Source organism: Ursus maritimus, unplaced genomic scaffold (genome assembly GCF_017311325.1).
Source record: "Ursus maritimus isolate PB19 unplaced genomic scaffold, ASM1731132v1 scaffold_17, whole genome shotgun sequence".
In the NCBI taxonomy this organism is placed as follows: Eukaryota; Metazoa; Chordata; class Mammalia; order Carnivora; family Ursidae; genus Ursus; species Ursus maritimus.
Window position 1 is genome coordinate 40,762,469 of NW_024424119.1, and position 18,315 is coordinate 40,780,783.

General features: G+C 45.9%; 1 protein-coding gene across 17 annotated transcripts in view; it reads left to right on the top strand.

Moving 5' to 3' along the window:
* The window catches only part of ZNF618 (zinc finger protein 618), a 172,564-nt gene that overhangs the window by 50,308 nt on the left and 103,941 nt on the right, over positions 1–18,315 (top strand). Inside the window, exon 1 of one of the 17 annotated variants that reach the window (XM_040631764.1) lies at positions 15,623–17,045. The exons of the other annotated variants lie outside the window; for them this stretch is intronic. Within the exon in view, the coding sequence (XP_040487698.1) occupies positions 17,028–17,045 (18 nt within the window). The 5' untranslated portion in view covers positions 15,623–17,027. Of the gene's footprint in view, positions 1–15,622; positions 17,046–18,315 lie in introns of those variants that run through there. 17 annotated transcript variants of the gene reach the window in all.

Consider the following 18,315-nt stretch of genomic DNA (forward strand, 5'->3'; position numbering starts at 1 on the left):
TGTCAGTTTGATTCGGTTGATTGATGGAGCTGTTCAGTTTAACTATATCCTTACTGATTTTCTGCTTGCTGGATCTGTCAGTTATTGGTAAGAGGATATTGATGGTGGATTTGTCTGTTCTTCCTTGCAGTTCATCAGTTTTTGCCTCACATACTTAGATGCTGCGTTGTGAGGTGCGTACACATAAAAGATTGTTATATCTTGGAGAATTGGCCCCTTTGTCATTGGGTAATGCCACTCTTTATCTCTGACAGTTTTTCTTGCTCTGATTTCTACTTTGAAATTAATATAGTTACTCTAGATTTCTTTTACTTAGTATTAGCATGGTTTATCTTTCTCCATATGTTTACTTTTAATCCAAATTTCTGTATTTCTGTATTTAGAATGGATTTTTTTTTTTTTTTTTTTTTTTTTTGGTAACTAGTATATAGTTAGATCTTGCTCTTCTTCTTTAATATACTCTGGTCTCTTTCTTTTAATTGGTGTATTTAGAGCATTCACATTTAAAGTGATTATTGATATGGTTGTGTTAATATCTGTCACATTTGGAACTGTTTTCTGTTTGTTGTCCTTGTTCTTCTTTGTCTGCCATTTTTTTTCTGCCTTCTCTGGTTTTGAGCATTTTATATGATTCTATTTTCTCCCCTCTCAAAGCATCTCAGTTCTTTTTTTTTTTTTTTAAGATTTATTTATTTGAGAGAGAGAGAGAGAGAGAGAGTGTGTGTGTGTGTGTGTGAGCAGGACGAGGGGCGAGGGAGGGGGAGAGAATCTCAAGCAGACTCCCCACCGAGCGTAGAGCCTGATGTGGGACTCAATCCCAGGGCCCTGAGATCATGACCTGAGCTGAAATCAAGAGATGCCCTTAACCGACTGAGCCACCCAGGCGCCCCAGCATCTCAGTTCTTCAAAAAGTTTCCTTTAGTGATTGCCCTAGGCTTTGCAATATACGTTTACAGTGAATCCATTTTCAAATAACACTCTACTGCTTCACAGGTAATCTCCCTTGTAACATTGCTGTCAACTCATTTCACTTACCTATAAGCTGTGATCACCTAGTATATTGTTGCTATTACTATTTTGAATATGCTGTTATCTATTAAGTGAATTAAGGGGAAACACAGAGGATTTCATTTTACTTTCATTATTTCCATCTCCAATACTATTCATTTCCTAATGTAGGTTGAATTTCTGATCTGTGTCATTCTCCTTTTTTCTGAAGAACGTTTACATTTCTTGCAGGCCAGTTCTGGTAACCAATTACCTCAAATTTCATATTTCTTTCTCCTTCATGTTTGAAGGAGAACATGACTGGATATAGATTTCTGGGCTGGTGTTTTTTTCTTTTCTTCGAGCGCTTCAAATATTTTGTCCCACTGTCTTCTTGCTTGCATGGTTTTCGAAGAGAAATCTAATGTAGTTCTTATCCTTGTTCCTCTGTAGGTAAACTTTTTTCCCCCGCTCTGGCTTTGTCAAGATTTCCTCTTTGTCTTTGATTTTTCTGCAGCTTGAAAATATGTTTTCCTATTATTTGTATCATATTATTTCATATGTATCATATTATTTCAAAATAACCAATTTTTTTGGTTATTCTGCTTGGGGCTCTCTGATCTTCCTGGATCTGTGGTTTGGCGTTAGTCATTAACTTTGGACAGTTCTCAGCCGTTACTATTTCAGGTATTTCTTCTGTTCCTTTTTTCCTCCTCCCTCTTTCTGGTATTCCCATTAGGTATGTGTTACACCTTTTTATAATTGTACACCTGTTCTAACTGTGGAGTTTCCATCCCTCTGCTTACATTACTATCTGTTTTTGCATTTTGTTCACCTTTCCATTAGCATATCATAGTTATTTTAAGTTTCCGGCTTGATAATTCCAAAGTCTGCGTCCTGCCCGAGTCTGGTTGTGATGCTGCTGTGTCTCTTCAGACTGGGTTGTTTGCCTTTTTGCTTGCCTTCTAGGTTTTTGAAATTTGGAAGCCCCAGATGATACATCTAGTAATAGGAACCGAGGTAATCATTTCCTTCAAGGTTTTATGTTTATCTGATGAGGAGTTAGGCTGTGTTAACATTTTCTGTAGCCGTTGGTGTCTGAGAAGCATTTTAGAATTTGATGATGAGTTCTGAGTGATTTCGTGGGCCTGTGTCCCTGCATTTTGACGTTCATAACTGCTTCTCAGATTTTCTGTTTCCCCCCTTTTGGTTAGACTCTGGTAAATCGTCTCCCATGAGGGCAGGCCTTTGTTGAGTAGAACAGAATACTCTGGGTGCATTTCAAAATCTTTACTTTCTCTCCCCGCTCCCTCTGGAGCAGGGCTGGGGTGGGGGATATTTCTCTCCTCCTAAAATCCTGAGAAGCTGCTGAGGCTCTCAGAGGTGACACTCAGGAGAGAGTTGGACACCCAGGGGGGTTTTCTTCTCTCAAGCTCAGTCTCTAGCAACTGCCCCAAGTGTTCCTGCAGTCCCTGGCTCCCGGGGTAGCTTCCGCTCGTGGCGAGTCTCTTCAGTTACCCTTCTTTGCAGTTTTGGGTGCAGTGGTTTGCCCTGTGACCTCAGGTCTGATAGAACTAATGCAGCTGGTTGATTTTTGGTTGGTCCCGTGTGTTTCTTGTGGTGAAGATGGGCGCGATGGCCTCCAAGCTCTTCGCATGTCGAAGCAGAAACCGGAAGCTCATATCCTCTCATTCTTTAATCTCCCTGTATTTCTGTGTAGTTCTGTTGACCTGTCTTCCTACTTAGTGATTCTCTCCTGTGCTGTGGTCAGTCTGCTGAGGAGCCCATCAAGAACATTCTTCATTTCTGTTGCTGCGTATTTGACTTCTAGAATTTCCTCCCCTCCCCCCCCTTAGAGTTTCCATCTCTCATGTATGCTACCCATCTGTTCTTGCATGTTGTCTGATTTTTCCATTAGGGCCCTTACTCTATTAATCACAGTTATTTTAAGTCATGTTCCATAATCTGTGTCATACCTGAGTCTGGTTGTGATGCTTGCTTCATCTCTCCAGACTGGGGTTTTGTTTTGGTTTTCTTCTTGCCTTTTAGCATGGCTGGTAAGTTTTTGTTGAAAGCCAGACATGAAATTAGCAATAGAACTGAGGCTGTGAGGATCTTACTGTGAAGCATCGTGTGTCTGTGGCTGTTACATGCCTGGGCCACGTTTAACATACGTTAAGCAGCTATGGGTATAGGTGTTGGGGGCTTCCGCTGCCTCCTGGTCCTCCATTTTCCTGTTGTCTTGGGGTTTCCCTAAGAACCCCTTCTTCAGTAGAATGTGTGCCATGCAGCTCTCAGTGGTAAGGCACTGTGGTTAGGCTCCAGTCTTTCCGGCGTGGTGCTGGGATATCAGGGAGAGGAGTTGGTCTGTACTCTTAGGATGACGGCTCAGGGTTTTTCTGAGGGCTTGAGTCCCTGGGATGTGACTTGTGGAAGCATTTCTGAGCCTTTTCTTCCCCCCCGCCTCTTTATGTGAGACAGGGAAGGCTCCAAGGACAGGTGTCCAGGTACTTCTCCCCCAGCTCAGATAAGCCTATGATAAAGTGTTCACTCTTGAGGACAGGCTTTTGTTCTCGAGGACAGAAAGCTCTGTGCTCTTTCGAACTGGTTGCTTTCCCCTCTCCCCCTCCACCCCTCCACATGGAAGCCCAAACCTGCTGGGTTTTCCCACAGAGCATGGTGGCTCCCTTAAGACTGGGTTCCAAGGAGTGGGTAACTCTCCAGCTAGTCCATGCCACGCTTCTGGCAACCAAGCAGTTACAGTTTAAGTGTTCCTACCCGTCGCTAGCTGACTAGCTTACGAGCTCCAGCGTCTCTGCCCTAGTCCCCAGTAAGCTCTGTTTCTCTGTGTTTGCCTCGCTCTGGTTTTCACAGGCCGTTTGCTCTGTGACCTCGGTTCTCCAATGAAAGAAAAGTTGATTTGCAGTTTCTTTAGCTCTTTTCTTGTGAGAACTGAGTGGTGACTTTTGTGCCCTTTGCATAGGAGAGCTGAAACCAGAAGGCCTCACTGGGTGGATTTTGGCATTCTCTTCTTTCCTGATGGTGCTGGGGGGCTCTTGGCACCCTTCAGTTCTCCAGGAGACGGGGGTGCAGCCAGGGTCTGGGCATATCATCATGCTTGCTGCCTTCCCCCTTCCCGCTTGGCCCTGCTTGGCCTGGCCAGGCCGGCCACAGTCTGTGATGCGTGGTACTCTTGCCTCTCACGGGGTGGGGGGGACACGGACAGAATGAGTAAACCAAGCAGGGCCAGACGTCTTGCATTCAGGTCAAAGCTGTGCTCTCTGGGCCTCAGTTTTTCCAGCTCTACAGTGGGGCGGGGGGGTGGAAGCTTATCCAGCGCTCTGTGCTCTTCGGAGAATAACACCATCCTGAGTGGATGCTTCACCAGAGACGAGGGAGTGATTCTGTAGTGAGTGTGTTTTATGGGAGTATTTCCAGATGCCAGCTTTGTCTTTGTTGATGCGGTTAAATAATAAAATGGCTTCCTAGTAGGAACAGTGGGAATGGCAGTCACGTGAGGGCAAATGAATAACCAGTGACCCAGAGTGTGTTTATCTTGGACTTTTCTTCCCAGGATGAGTGTGTTTAAAAAAAAAAAAAAAAAGGCATTTCCTCTGATACCAGGCCTGGCTCACGGGGGCTTCTACGTGTGGGTGGGATAAACCAGGTCTTCATTCATTCAACCTTGTTTGCAGAGGACACCCAGTGCTACCTGCTCTCTGTAGGTTCTGAAGCCAAAACCTGGGGAAACTGCCTTCCTTTTGGAAAACAAAATTGGGGGGGTGGTGGAAACGGAACTATATGTCAGGGTTATCTTTTGTTTATTTTCTTAAATAGGATATCACTTAAGTTATTTAGGGGGAGGAAAAGCATCGTACATGTTTTGTTTGCTCATAAGGTTTATACATTTAAAGCTACAGTTAGCTTAAATCGTTATCTCAGTTCTATTTGCGAGCTCCTTTAAAATGCTTGTAATTTTGGACATGCACTGAGTATGGTGGTGAACTCTAGGGTCAGGGGTATCCTTTTCTCTTCTCTTCGAAGCCTGTTCAAAAGCAGCAGATTGGTCCTTAAATGGACAAGAAATTATTGCCATTTTAGGGAAATAAACTCAGGTGTAGTTTCCGCCCTGTTTTCTAGCACCTGGCGCTGTGCCCGCAAAGAAGAAATGCTCGTTAGTGTTTGTTGGGTGAGTTAGGTGAGTGCAAGAACATGTCTACATTTCTGCCCATCAAAGCTTGACCTGAAGGTGTCCACAAGCAGAGAAGGCTCTGAGCCTTGCCTTCCTTGCGCAGACTTCTTGTCTTTCTCTTGTGACGGGTGGCTCAGGTCATGATCCCAGGATCCTGGGATTGAGTTCCGCACTGGGCTCCCTGCTCTGCGGGGAGCCTGCTTCTCCTTCTCCCTCTGCCTCTCTCTCTCTGTCTCTCATGAATAAATAAATAAAATTTTCTAAAAAAAAAAAATGCATGGTCGTCATTTCCCCCAAATCAGAATCCTGGGGGAAGTATGGAATTTTGCTCTCCTAGGATAAAATTCAAGGAAAATGATTGGATTTGGAAGGAATAGGGAAGGTTGCAGAGTTGGGAACAGAACTGTGTCCATTTTTGTTTAGTGAGTAAGGGCAGGGAGACAGAGAGAGAGTGAGCAGAAGTGGGGATGGGTTATGGCCTGATGGGGACGGGAGGGGAGCCTTCTTTACTCATTAATTCAGCAAGTAATTACAGAGCACCTACGGTGTGCTCAGCACAGATGACCAAGGTGGTCCCTGCCGTAGGGGAGCACACAGTTTGGGGAGATGGAAAGGTGGAGGCCCAGAGGAGGGCACTGCTCCCAAGCTTAGGGCATCAGTAAAGGCGTGCTGGCCGAAGGGGTGTTGTAGATTGAGGAGGAGGTCTTCAGATGCATAGGGAAGGAGCCTTTGAGGCAGAAGGCTCAGGGGCAGGTGAGCAGTTGGCACATTCAGAGATTCGAGGGTGCTCTCGGGACCGGGAGCTGTTGAGAGCTCAGCGGGCAGGTCCGCGGAGGCTTTTCAGGCCCGGTGGAGGAGTTGGGACTTTATCTGGAGAGCGGTGAGGTGTCAGGGCACGGTTGGGGTTCAGGAGCCGCCTGGTCAGATTCGTGTTTTAGATCTGTGCTGGCTGGTACAGTAGTCCCTCACCACAGGTGGCCGTTGAGCCCTTGAACTGTGGCTGGTCCAAGTTGAGACCTGCCGTAAGTGTAAAATACACAGCAGATTCAAAGACTTGATAGGAAAGAGTAAAATACGCCCTTAGTAATTCTCTCAATATTTATATGTTGAAATAACATTTCGGGTATGTCGTGTTATGTAAAAAATATGTTAATAAAATTAAATTTGCTTTTTAAAATGAGGCTACTAGAAGATGTAAAATCACAGATAGGATTCATATTACATTTCTCCTGGACGGTGCTATTTTGCACTCCCTGGCAGATGGAAAGCTAGTTAGTGTAGTGAGTGGTTTGTTCATTTGTGGATTCATTTCTTCAACACATATTTACAGGTTGCCTACTATGGGCCAGGAACTGTTGTGGGCATTGGGAATACAGTAGTGAGTAAGAGAAGGCCCCTGCCCTCACAGGGGCTGAGCAACTAGATAAGTAATGGAATTTAGGTCATGTTAAGTGCCATGAAGATAAAGGAAACACACTTGGGATATAGTGGTCAAAGACAGGGAATGGGCTGGAGGGCTGTTTGAGATTGGAACTCAGGAAAGGCCACTGACAGACAGAGGCTGGAATGAAATGAGGAAACCTGTCTTGTGCTTGGTGGGGAAAGGGAAAGGCATTTTAGGTGGAGGGAATTGTGAGAGCAAAGGCGCTGGGGTAGGAATGGACTTGATGTGTTGGAATAGTAAAAGGCCGGGGTGGCTGGAAGGGGGGAGTGAAGGGCCAAGTGAGATGAGGCAGACTAGATCCTGGAAGGTCTTGGAGGGCGCTGGGAACGGGGGAGGATTTTAGAAGGTTTTGTACAGGGGTGTTGACCAGAACTGATGGATATTTTTAAAGGATCCTGGCTGCTAAGGAGAAAAATAATGAAAGAGCTGGTTGGGGTAGTCCAGGGGAGAGGAGAGGTGATGCTGGCTGGGAGGGGGGTCCACCCAGGGACCTACTGCTGGTTTGAATTGAGAGTGTGGGGAAGGCGGTAGGAGTCGGGGCTACAGCCCGGATGCTGGCCAGAGCCCTGGTGGCACCTCTCCCAGATGGGGCGGAGGTCCAGGGAGGAACGGGTGCTGGTGGGGTGGGTGGGAAATGGGAACCTTTACACATGCGAAGTTAGACGCCTCTGAGAGAAGTAGGAAGTTGGGTATCAGAGGCCAGGCTGGAGTAGACAAGTCAGTGAATCATCAGCCCATAGGTGGCATTCCACTCTGGGACTCGCTGCGGTCACCTCGGATGTACGTGTGGGTAGACAGGGGTCCCAGCGCAAGCCCCTGACTCAGGAAGAGACAGGACACCCAGCTAAGAGATGGGGCTGCAGTGGGAGGGGAGCAGGAGGTGAGGGGTCCTCAAAACCAGAAGGAGGGAGTTTCGCGAAGGAAGGCGAGATCAAGTGTGTTGACCACGGTGATGGTGGAGGATTGCCCACGGGGTGTGGAAGCAAGAGGGTGGGTTGCTGGTGACCTTGGGGAGAGTGACTTTGTGCTGTTGGAGAACAGGGGTGGCCATCTAGAGTGGAGGGGAATCAGAATGGGGGCTTGGAGGGGACCTCAAGCATGGACAGGTGTGGACAGAGCCCTGTCCCTGGGCTGGCACAGCCTTCTGTTCTTGTCCTGGGAAGGATGCAGCAGTGGAGGGAAAGCAGTGTTGCAGGGGAGAGGCCGGGGACTTGCCAGAGCAGTGACCTCGGGCTGGGAAGAGGGGATGGGACCCAGCACCCTCCTGGGACATTGGGCTCGGGGGGCGGGTACAGTTGGGCAGTGTGACCGGCAGGAAGAGGGACTCGGTACAGCAGGAGTAACCTGTTGGATTTGGGGTGTGTGTTGGGCGGGGGAGAGGGTCAGTTCTTTCTTCTCTTCACTTGTATTTTCTCAGGGAAAGTAGCCGTCAGCAGAGAGCAGGTTGTTTGAGGTTTGAGGAGAAAGGGGAAAGTCTCAAATACTCATCTAGGAGAGCGAATTGAGGAGGGAAATGGTTGGGCTGTACTAAGGGCCCACTTGAGGTTTGTGGTCATAAATTTAAAGTGAGACAGTCCGCGCGGTAGCGTACGTTCCTCCAGCGCAAGGTAGACAAGGAGTTGACTTGGGTTTTGCCAGGGAGTGAAAGGGTAGCAGAGCTGGGGAGTTGACAGGTGACACCGGGGCGGGGGTGGGGATGGCAATGGGGCTGGTCTCAGCTGAAGTAGGATAGCAATGGGGGGCAGTGGGAGAGGAAGCTGGGGTGCTGGGTTGGAGGGCCCACTGGGGCAGGCATGGTGGAAGGTTCCAGGGTACTCAAGATTGAGATTGTTGGGGTGGTGGGTCCTTGGCGAGGGCAGGGTCCAGGTGTGAACATGAGACTGCGTGGTGGAACTGGTGTGTGTGTGTGTGTGTGTGTGTGGGGTGACAGGAAGGCCACTGGCAGGAAGGAGATTAAAGAACTGAGTGGCCAGGGTCACACGAGCTGTTCATATTGCCGAAAGTGAAGACAGTCACGGTGGAGGGAAGGACAGTGAGTGGGGGGGGGGCTAAACTCTTCAGTGTGCAATATCTGCAGCTGATGCCACAGGAGGGCTGGTGGAAGGGGTTGCCTGGGCCTTGTGCCTCAGCACTGCTCTCATTTTCAAGGGAGGCTAGAGGAGAAAGGCTCCGGAGGTGGCAGAGTAGTGGGGAGTACACCCCCAGGCCGGGGAAGCCCACCCCAGGCTCTCCTCTGCCACCAGTGTTTGCCATGGGGCAGGGGACTCCTTGGTGTCTGAAAAGTGAGCAAGATGATGGCGCCAGCCTGCTCCATCGACTGCAGGGATTAAATGGGCAGAGTGCGTGGAGCATGCTTGAGCCCAGGCGTGGTTTATGGTAAGCACCCAAAGACTGGTGGCTCTTTGCACCAAAGCAGAACCATCCTTAAATGAGAAGGAGGATTTGCAGATGTGTTCCCCCAAATGCGATTGCTGGAATGAGAACACAGCCTCCCAGGGTCTCTTGGAAGGGGCTACATCCTTTTGGTCATGTGCCTTCTGGCCTGTTGGTTAAGCACCGGTCTTTAGGCACAGAGCAAAGGGGCGGATCACGAGACAAGCTGGATTACGCTAATTCCTGAGCTGTGTGTGTTCCAGGCAGACGTGAGGAGTCAGGGAGACCTTGCGCCCGAGGACATGCTTGGCCTTGGCCACAGCATGGAGAGGCTGGGGGCTGCCGGGGTATCCTATTTGTACAGCCCTTTATGCTTTCTAAGCTCATTTGCCACGGCAGCTCTGTGAAGGAGCTGTGGCAGGCTGAGGAGGAGAATGGGGCTCACAGTGGTTGAATGATGGTCAGGAGCCCTCCCCAAGTTGGCCCTAGACCTAGGGCCTGAGTTTATGAATGGTCACCAGGCCGGTGGGCGGGTCAGGGATGACAGGGAATGCGGGTGGTCCAGCTGGAGGCCCCGTAGCTGGTGGGGGGCCATGGCCAGCTCCCCTGCCTGCTGGAAAGCTGCTCTGTGTGGCTCAGGCTCTGGGACCGAGAGACTGGCAGGGGCTGCTGCTCTGACCTTTTAGGCCAGTGCCCCTGTGGAAGCAGAGGGACCCTTCGTCCCAGACTACACTCTGGCCCCCTGCAACAGGCTCACTGAGTAGAGCACCTGGCCAAGGTTTAGCCTGCCATTTTAGGAGCCAGAGTGGGAGCCCCCCAATCAAGGGGCAGGTCCAGGAGAGGCCAAGCCAGTGCCCGCTGGCCAGCTTCCCATGAGTCTGCATTGGGATGAGAATTATTCACAGGGATGCCTGCTCTCTACCTGGCCCTGGGAACACCTAGCGCTGTGCCCTGAGTGTGTCTTTGTGTGGTTTCACCCCAGAGAAGGAGCGCCGCCCCCGGACTGGCATTGGAAACCTTGAATTTGAGCTCTACTTCCTGGCTGTGTGAACTTTGAACAAATAATTTTTTCTGAGCCTCTTTTGCTTCTGAAAAAAGAAAGGGTGAAGGGGGGCCTCTGTGAAGCCTCCTTAACTCCCTTCTTCCCCTATCCCCAGTCTAAATTGGTTTCATCCTTAGCTGGGATGGCTGGATATTCAGTTCTCTGGACTGCAGGCTCTTTGAGGATGGGGTGAAGTTTTCTGTTATTCCCCACTGTGTCCCCAGGACCTGGCACATAATAGCTGCTCAACAAATGTTTGCTTCATGGCTCACATTCATTCTTGCAGCTCTGTGCACACCGTCACCTGGAGGGCCAGCTGCTGCAGCAGAAAACTGATTGGGCCTGTTCTTTCCCACGCCCCAGGGGAGGAGGTTGTTGGCTTGAAACCACAAAGTGGGATCTTTCTCCTGCTCCCAGGGAAGCTTCTTGCAGAGCTTGGCACATTGAGCAGTAGAAAAGGTGTTGCAGCTTCGTGGTGAGAGACCAGGCTCTGGGTTCAAATCCCAGCTCAGCCTGACCCAGCTGCTACCTTGAGTAACTCACCCCCCGCCCCCAGGGGGACTAAGCTTCTGTTATCTCAGCTTGAAAATAGATATAGAGAAAGCTACTCATGATGGCATGAGGAATAAATAAGTGAAGTGTCTACTATGGTGCCAAAAAAAGATTTTTTTTTAAAGTGAGTAGTAAATATTTATTGAAAGAGCAAATGGGAATCTTCTAGAACCTTCTAGAATCTGGATGCTCATAGATTATTTTCTGTTTGCTCTGTGGAAGTTTCAAAGAACTGGGTACTTTATGTTATAAGCAGCATAGAAGGTTGGGGATTAGTGCCGAACTTGGAGTCTGGGAGGTGTCTTAGGCCTGCGGCTAAAGGTTCTTTCTGAATCTCATCTATGTACTGGGAGTAATAGAACCTATATATCACTGGGTTGTTACAAGGATCAGTTGAGATAATATGTATATAAAATGCTTGGAACAGAACCTGGCATATTGGTAAATAATATTTCTTGTCATTGTTTTACTTTCTGTTTTCTGAAGATGCTTAGAAATACCTCTTCTAATATTACTTTAAAAATTCTTTCATATTAGTATTTTTTTAGTGTTTTGCTTTCCTATTTAGCTATTTAATCCATCTGGCATTTATTTTTGTGTATTTTTCCAGGTGTCTCTTATTTATAAATTTTATTTATTCGTTTTTGCCACATCTGATCTTATTTAATAAAACTTTACAGAGGGTTGAAATCCCCTTCCCCAGGCTCAGTCTCCTCCCCCTCCAGAGGTAACAACAATCCAGAATTTGGGGTTTATAATTCTAAGACATGTTTTCTAATAATGCTATATATGGATGAAACCACAGCTATCCCAAGGGATCTTGCAACTCACATTTTCCTTTTTAAAAACTTATTTTGACATAATTTCAGGCTTACAGAGAAGTTGTAAGAATAGTACAAAGAATTCCTATATCACGTTCACCCTGATTCTCCAAATGATAACATTTTCCACATTCCCTTCCTCTTTCCTGCCCCCAGCAACACTCTTAGTTGTATGTATAGAGAGACAGCTCTTTCTGTGTAATTCCTTTCCTAAACCATTTGAGACAAAATTGCAAGTATGCTATTCCTTTACCCCTCCGTACTCCAGAATGTATTTCCTAAAAACAAGGACGTTCACTTACATAACCACAGTGCAGTGGTCAAAATCGGGGGCTCCACACGGATGAATACTGCTGGCGCATCTACAGACCTTATTCCTGTTTCACCATCTGTCCCAGTAACGTTCTTTACAAGAAGAGAAAACCCCGGATCACTAGCTGCATTCACTTGTTCTTTCTCTTTAGTCTCTGCATCTGAATTAGTTCTTCCGTGTTTGTCGTTTGTGACCTTGACTTTTTTTTTTCTTTGTCTTTTTTTCTTGAGTGTGGGCCAGTTATTTTATAGAATGACCCTCCCTTTGGGTCTGTCTGGTGTTTCCTTATGAGTAGGTACAGGTTAAGTGTATTTTTTGCAGGAATACTCAGAAGTGATGCTCTGGCCTCCTCAGTGCATCAAACCACAAGGCGCTGTTACTTACTGAATACGTCCGTCCTTTTCCTACTGATCCGAAATGACGCATTTACAGTTTTCCGAGTGCTCAGGTATACGTGGGTCTGTCTCTGGACACCTTATTGTCTTAAATTGGACAGTTTACTTAATTCTGTGCCATTTTTCCAGCTGTTTTCATTACTATACTTTCTAACTATATTAGGTTTCTTCTTGGTGTTTTATGACTTGTGTTGCTCAGGAGAATGGGATTCTTCCTCCCATTACGTTTTCTAACTGATTACTATTGGTGTGTAGGAAAGCCATGGATGCATTTATCCTGTATCTGCTTTGCTGAATTCTCTTTTAATAGTTTTTCAGTTGATTCTCTTGGAGTTTTTAATGTAGATAATCATATCTGCAGAGAATAACAGGTTTGTCTCTTCCAGTAATTCTACTCCTTTTTTCTTTTTTCCATTCTTTCTACATCGACTAAGATTTCCAGAATAATTTTGAGTGATCCGGTATTGAGCATTCTTGATCATTCCTAACTTTAAGTGGGTTATAGCATTATATTAAGATTGAGGAGGGGTTTTGAGAGAGAACCCTTTACAGAGGTTTTAAAAAATTCCTAGTAAGTTATATAATTTTTTTTTTTTAATCTCACAGTGCCCAGAAAATGTAGGTTGATGTTTATTTTTGGAGTTGATTACTTTTGTAATTTAGTGCCATCTCTTATTTGCTAACATTGATGTAGGAATTTTGCATCTATATTTACATAAAATTTATCTACAGTTTTCTATCTTTTAAATTATCCTTACCCAGTTTTGTTTTGTTTTCTTTTAGGAGTTTATTTATTTATTTGTCAGAGGGAGAGAGAGAGAGCGCATGCACGCGCACAGGCAGGGGGAGCAGCAGGCAGGGGGAGAAGCACGTTCCTGCTGAGCAGGGAGCCTGATGTGGGACTCAGTCCCAGGACCCTGGGATCACGACCTGAGCCAAAGGCAGGTACTTAACCAACTGAGCCACCCAGGTGTCCCTATCCTCACCCAGTGTTAATAGGGCAAGTATGTTGGCTTCGTAGCAAGAATTAAATGCTCCCCTCCCCCCAACAATTTAGAGAACATAGATGTAATCTGTTTCTTGAGGATTTGTAGAATTTGCCAGTAAAATTATTTGAACATTCCCAGTAACTTTATAATTCAGATTTCTCCCTCTGATTATTGATCTAGTCAGGTTTTCTATTTCCTCTTGAGTCAGTTTTGGGTAATTTTTATTATTTAGAAACTGATTTATTTTGTGTGCATTAAAAATAAATATAAAATTTAAAATATATAAAGTATTCCTTTCTGCCTCTTTCCCTTTGTCCCTTCTGATTCTGTAGTTTATAGCCATCTTTTCATTTCTTAATACTTTAAATTTATTTTTAATTTTCTTGGCTGGGCACATGGGTGTAGAGGGGTAGGCTTGGCTGTTTTATTAGTAGTTTCAAAGGACTTGCTCTTTTATTATCTGGTCTTTTGTTTCTGTTTCTTTAGCTTCTCATTATTTTTGCTCATTTTCTACTTTCGGTTTATTTTGATTTTTTTCTTCTTCCTTTCTTTTTTGAGTGACTGCTTTGGAAGTATCCCATGGGTTTTGCTATATAGTGCTTTCATTGTTCATTTTTTTAAACAGTCTGCAGTTTGTTTTAATTTCTTAAAAAAAAATACTACTCTAAATAACCTTTGGGTTCCATTTCCAAGTGGTTAAACTTTTTGTGGTTCTTTCTGTTTAATTTTTAGTTTTATTGCTTCGTGGTCAGAGAATATGGCCTGTGTAATTTCTAATTTAAAAAAATTATTGTGGTTTTCTTTGTGGCCAATCACGTGATCAGTTTGTGATTGTTCCATGGATTTTTGAAAAGATGTGCATTGTCTTATAAGTACGTATAAAAATATATCAAATTGGCAGATTGTGTTTTTCAAGTCCTTTATTGCCTCTTTTTCTTTCTTACTCTTTTTTTTTTTTTAAATCCTCATGACGTGCCCATTTTGGGGAAGTATGCTGCAGTCTCCTCTTATAACCAGTTTTTTTTTCCATTTCTCTTTGTATTTTCAGCAGTTTTTGCTCCATGTATTTTAGGGCTATGTGAAAGGTCATTACTGCATATCCTTTTGGTGGTTGAACTTTATATCCATTAAACTTTTTGTCCTTTGTAGTTCTCTCTTACTTTTTTTTCTTGAAGTCTGTTGTCATTTCTGCTTTTTATTGACATGTGCCTTGGTGTCATTTTGTGAATCCCTTGTTTTTTGAAAAACTTGCTGTTTTGAGGGGCGCCTGGGTGGCTTAGTCAGTTAAGCGTCCAGCTCTTAGTTTCAGCTCAGGTCATGATCTTAGGGTCGTGAGGTTGAGCCCACATTGGGTTCTGTGCTCAGTGTGGGTCTCCTTGAGGTTCTGTCTCTCCCTCCCCTCTGCCCCTCCCCCCTGCTCATATTTTCTCTTTCCCCTCCTCCATAAATAAATGAATGAATGAATAAATAAAATCTTAAAAAAAAGAGAGAGAAACTTCCTGTTTTGAAACAGTTGAAGACTTCACAGGGAGCAGAGTTGCAGATCAATAACGGAGAGCTCCCACATGTCCACTGTCCATCTTCCTCATTGGTAACATCTTGCATCTTCTTCCTTCTGCTTTTAGCTTTTCTGGGTCTCTTTGTTTCAGCTCCTGGCCTACCCTGCATTCCCCTCTCCCCGCTCCTATTTGTGATACTCTGGTTTTTAATGGGGGGATTTATATACCACCCATATTTACTGTGATTGCTTGTTTAAGTTTCAACCTCTTTTTTTTTTTTTTTAAGATTTTATTTATTTATTCATGAGAGAGAGAGAGTGTGTGTGTGTGTGTCAGAGGGAGAGGGGGAAGCAGGCTTCTTGCGGAACAGGGAGCCCACTGCGAGACTGAGTCCCAGGACCCTGAGATCATGACCTGAACCGAAGGCAGATGCTTAACCGACTGAGCTATGTGGGCGCCCTAAGTTTCAACTTCTTTTTTAAAAATTAACTAATTAATTTGAGAGAGAGTGAGAACACAAGCAGATAGGAGGGGCAGAGGGAGAAGCAGACTCCCCACTGAGCAGGGAGCCCGATGCTTAACCGACTGAGCCACCCAGGCACCCCTGAGTTTCAGCTTCTTTCTGCCACCTTATTTTGCTTTTGGTTTTCCATGACATTTTTTCCTTCTTACTGTTGGATCGCCGAAGTTTTCTTTAGTTATCCCTTTTCCTTATTTCTACTTTTTTAATTCTGCTTCTGCTGTTTGCCCCCTCCCCCTTTTGATTTAGAAGTCATGACCTTATTTGTCATTTCTTATGCTTAAATTTTTAACACACATTTAAGCTTGGGCAGGAATTAATTAGTATCTCTAATTACCCCCAAGCCCCTCCCCCCTATCCTTGCCCCTCCTCCCCCCCAATTTTTTTTTGTTTTTTAAAGATTTTTTATTTATTTATTTGACAGAGATAGAGACAGCCAGCGAGAGAGGGAACACAAGCAGGGGGAGTGGGAGAGGAAGAAGCAGGCTCATAGCGGAGGAGCCTGATGTGGGGCTCGATCCCGTAACGCCGGGATCACGCCCTGAGCCGAAGGCAAGCGCTTAACCGCTGTGCCACCCAGGCGCCCCTCCCCCAAATATTTGGCCCTTAAATGCACTTACACGTTCCTTGTCCTCTTCTCTTCATAAGCCGTTCTTGGTTAATATGATATTTCCAGCTTAAGGAAATATGCATTCTGTTTTTGGGTATTTCGTAAGAGTCGCCTGGAGCTTCACAGCTCTGTGTTCCCTGTTTAGACGTCTCTCTGTTTTGTTGGGTTTCTTTCTCTTCCTTTTTAAATTCTCTTGCAAGTCGTCTTTGTATTCATTTTCCTTAATGTTTTTCAGAAAAGGTGCTGGGGTGGCAGTAGAATGTCTGTATCTTGAAGAGGTCATTGCTTTTCCTCACGCTTGAATGATGGGTTGGTTTGCAGTTGGGTTCTAGGTTCAAGGCCCATTTTCTCAGAGCCTTGTCGCTTCTGCATTCTTCTGGCCCGTGCAGATGAGCAGTATAAGGCTAGACCGTCTTGCTGCTCTGCTACGGGTGTTTTTCCCCTCTGTGGGAGCATTTAGGATTCCCCTTGTTCTTGGAGCTAGGAAATGGGATCAGCGGGTGCCTGGGTGTCTTGTTTCGTTTCTCCTCCTCAGCACTTGGCTCTTGTGCTCTGAAGACTCCAGCCTTTATTTCTGTTCTGTTCTTGCCTCTGGAGAGATGAGTGAATATCAGGTCAGTGTGGGTATCCACTGAGGCCATGGCGACCAGATTGTGTGGGATGCACATGCAGCTGGACAGCTGGTCGACCTCCCCCAAGCCATCTGGAAGAGACACATGAGAACTGCTCCTGCCCATGGGGTGTTTGGGAGATGAGGTAGACAGGTAGCAGAATGCGTCGCCCAGTGTCTGGCTTGGAGTAAGTCATCAGGAATGGTAGCTTCTCTTTCCATAACCCTTGGAGGTATCAGAGACAGAGAAGAAGGGGTGGGCTCTTGAGTGGGATGTCCAGGCCAGACTTCATTCTCCCTTCTCAAGATGATGGAGCTTGATAAGTTTTTAGGTACAGTTATCCTTTTTTTTTTTTTTTTTTTTTTAAATATCACACAGAGGAATGGCTTGCAAGATCATTTCCCTCAACGTCCGAATCTTAAGTCTCTTCTGTTTTCCATTGTATTTTGTCTTCCTGATTGATGTCCCAGGGGTTCAGAAAGCCTTTCACTTGCTAAAGAGGAGAATGGACTGGAACACTTGCATCCCTGTGCTCTTGTCGATGGCGTAACTGGAAAGTCAAATGCCCTCATGCGTGATCCCGCGTGCCGTCTGATGTCTCCTTTGTGACTCTTGCCGCTCTGCTGGGCTGTGCTCACCCGTGCATCGCCGGGTCTCGCGTGTAGTAGTCGCTCAGGAAATGCTTGCGGAACAGTCGGTGAGTCAGTGCTCCATTTTTCCAACACGGAGAAATGATTGCTTCTCCCTTTGCTGGGCAGGTCCCCTTCCATTTGCTGTTTTATTAAAGATTTTATTTGTGGCTGAATGACAGTCCATTCTTTCAAGAAAACGGGAAGAACTGGTTTAGGACCATTGTGAAACTTCATTTTAATAGCAACAAGACAGGGCCCTGGCAACTTCAAAAAGGGCAATCAAGAAATTCTTGTTTGCTCAACAGAAAGAGCTATTTAGGGTGGTTACATGGGTTCAAAGTCACTCCAGACTCCATGTAATTTTCAACTTCTAATGACTTTTTTTGGCCTCTAAGGTAATTGGTGAAAGTATAATTCGTTTAGTTCTAGGTTGGTTTCACCAGGTTGATGACTGTCCCAGAACCGTATCTAGAAACATCACCAGAAGAAGTTCGATTGGGGAGGAGGCAAGGGTAGGGTGTGATTTTTTTCCAACATGTATTCACTCCTCTTGGCATGGTTCGCAAAAGCAAACATTCTTGAGCGTCTTTTCTGCCTGGCGCTGATGGGACAGGGGAGCAAGGCAGGATGTGATTCTTGCCCTCAAATGGCTCTGCATCCAGTGGAGGAAGCGAGATGGGCATGAATTAATTGCAGTAGTGTATGGTAAGCGCAAACTCTGCCCCCCCCTGCCCCCCAGGAGAACTGGAGGGTTCGGAAGAGCCTGAGGCTGGGAGAACAGTGTCAGATAAGGAGCTGACCACGGACGTGAGAGGGAAGGGTATTCTGGACAACAGTTACCGCACGACGTCCAGAGGTTCCAAAGCACGTGTGATGTGCTCAGCAGCTTGATACCGGCGAGAATGCAGGTGCAATGGGGCAGGGTGTGGACCTGCGTGCAGCAGGACCGGGAGCCCCTGTGGTCATGTCAGAACATAGGCCCAGCGTGGCCAGATCTTCTGTTTTTGTTTTTGTTTTTTGTTTTTTTTTTGTTTTTTTTTTTTTTAAAGAGAAACTCTCGGGGCGCCTGGGTAGCTCAGTCGTTAAGCGTCTGCCTTCGGCTCGGGGCGTGATCCCGGCGTTCCAGGATCGAGTTCCACGTCGGGCTCCTCCACTGGGAGCCTGCTTCTTCCTCTCCCACTCCCCTGCTGTGTTCCCTCTCTCGCTGGCTGTCTCTCACATAAAAAAAAAAAAAAAATCTTTAAAGAGAAGCTCTAAATCTGGAGTTTTATGTTAAATTTCCTAAATTTCAAATTATGGCAACTAATTGTAAATTTTTTTTAAAAAAATGTGAGC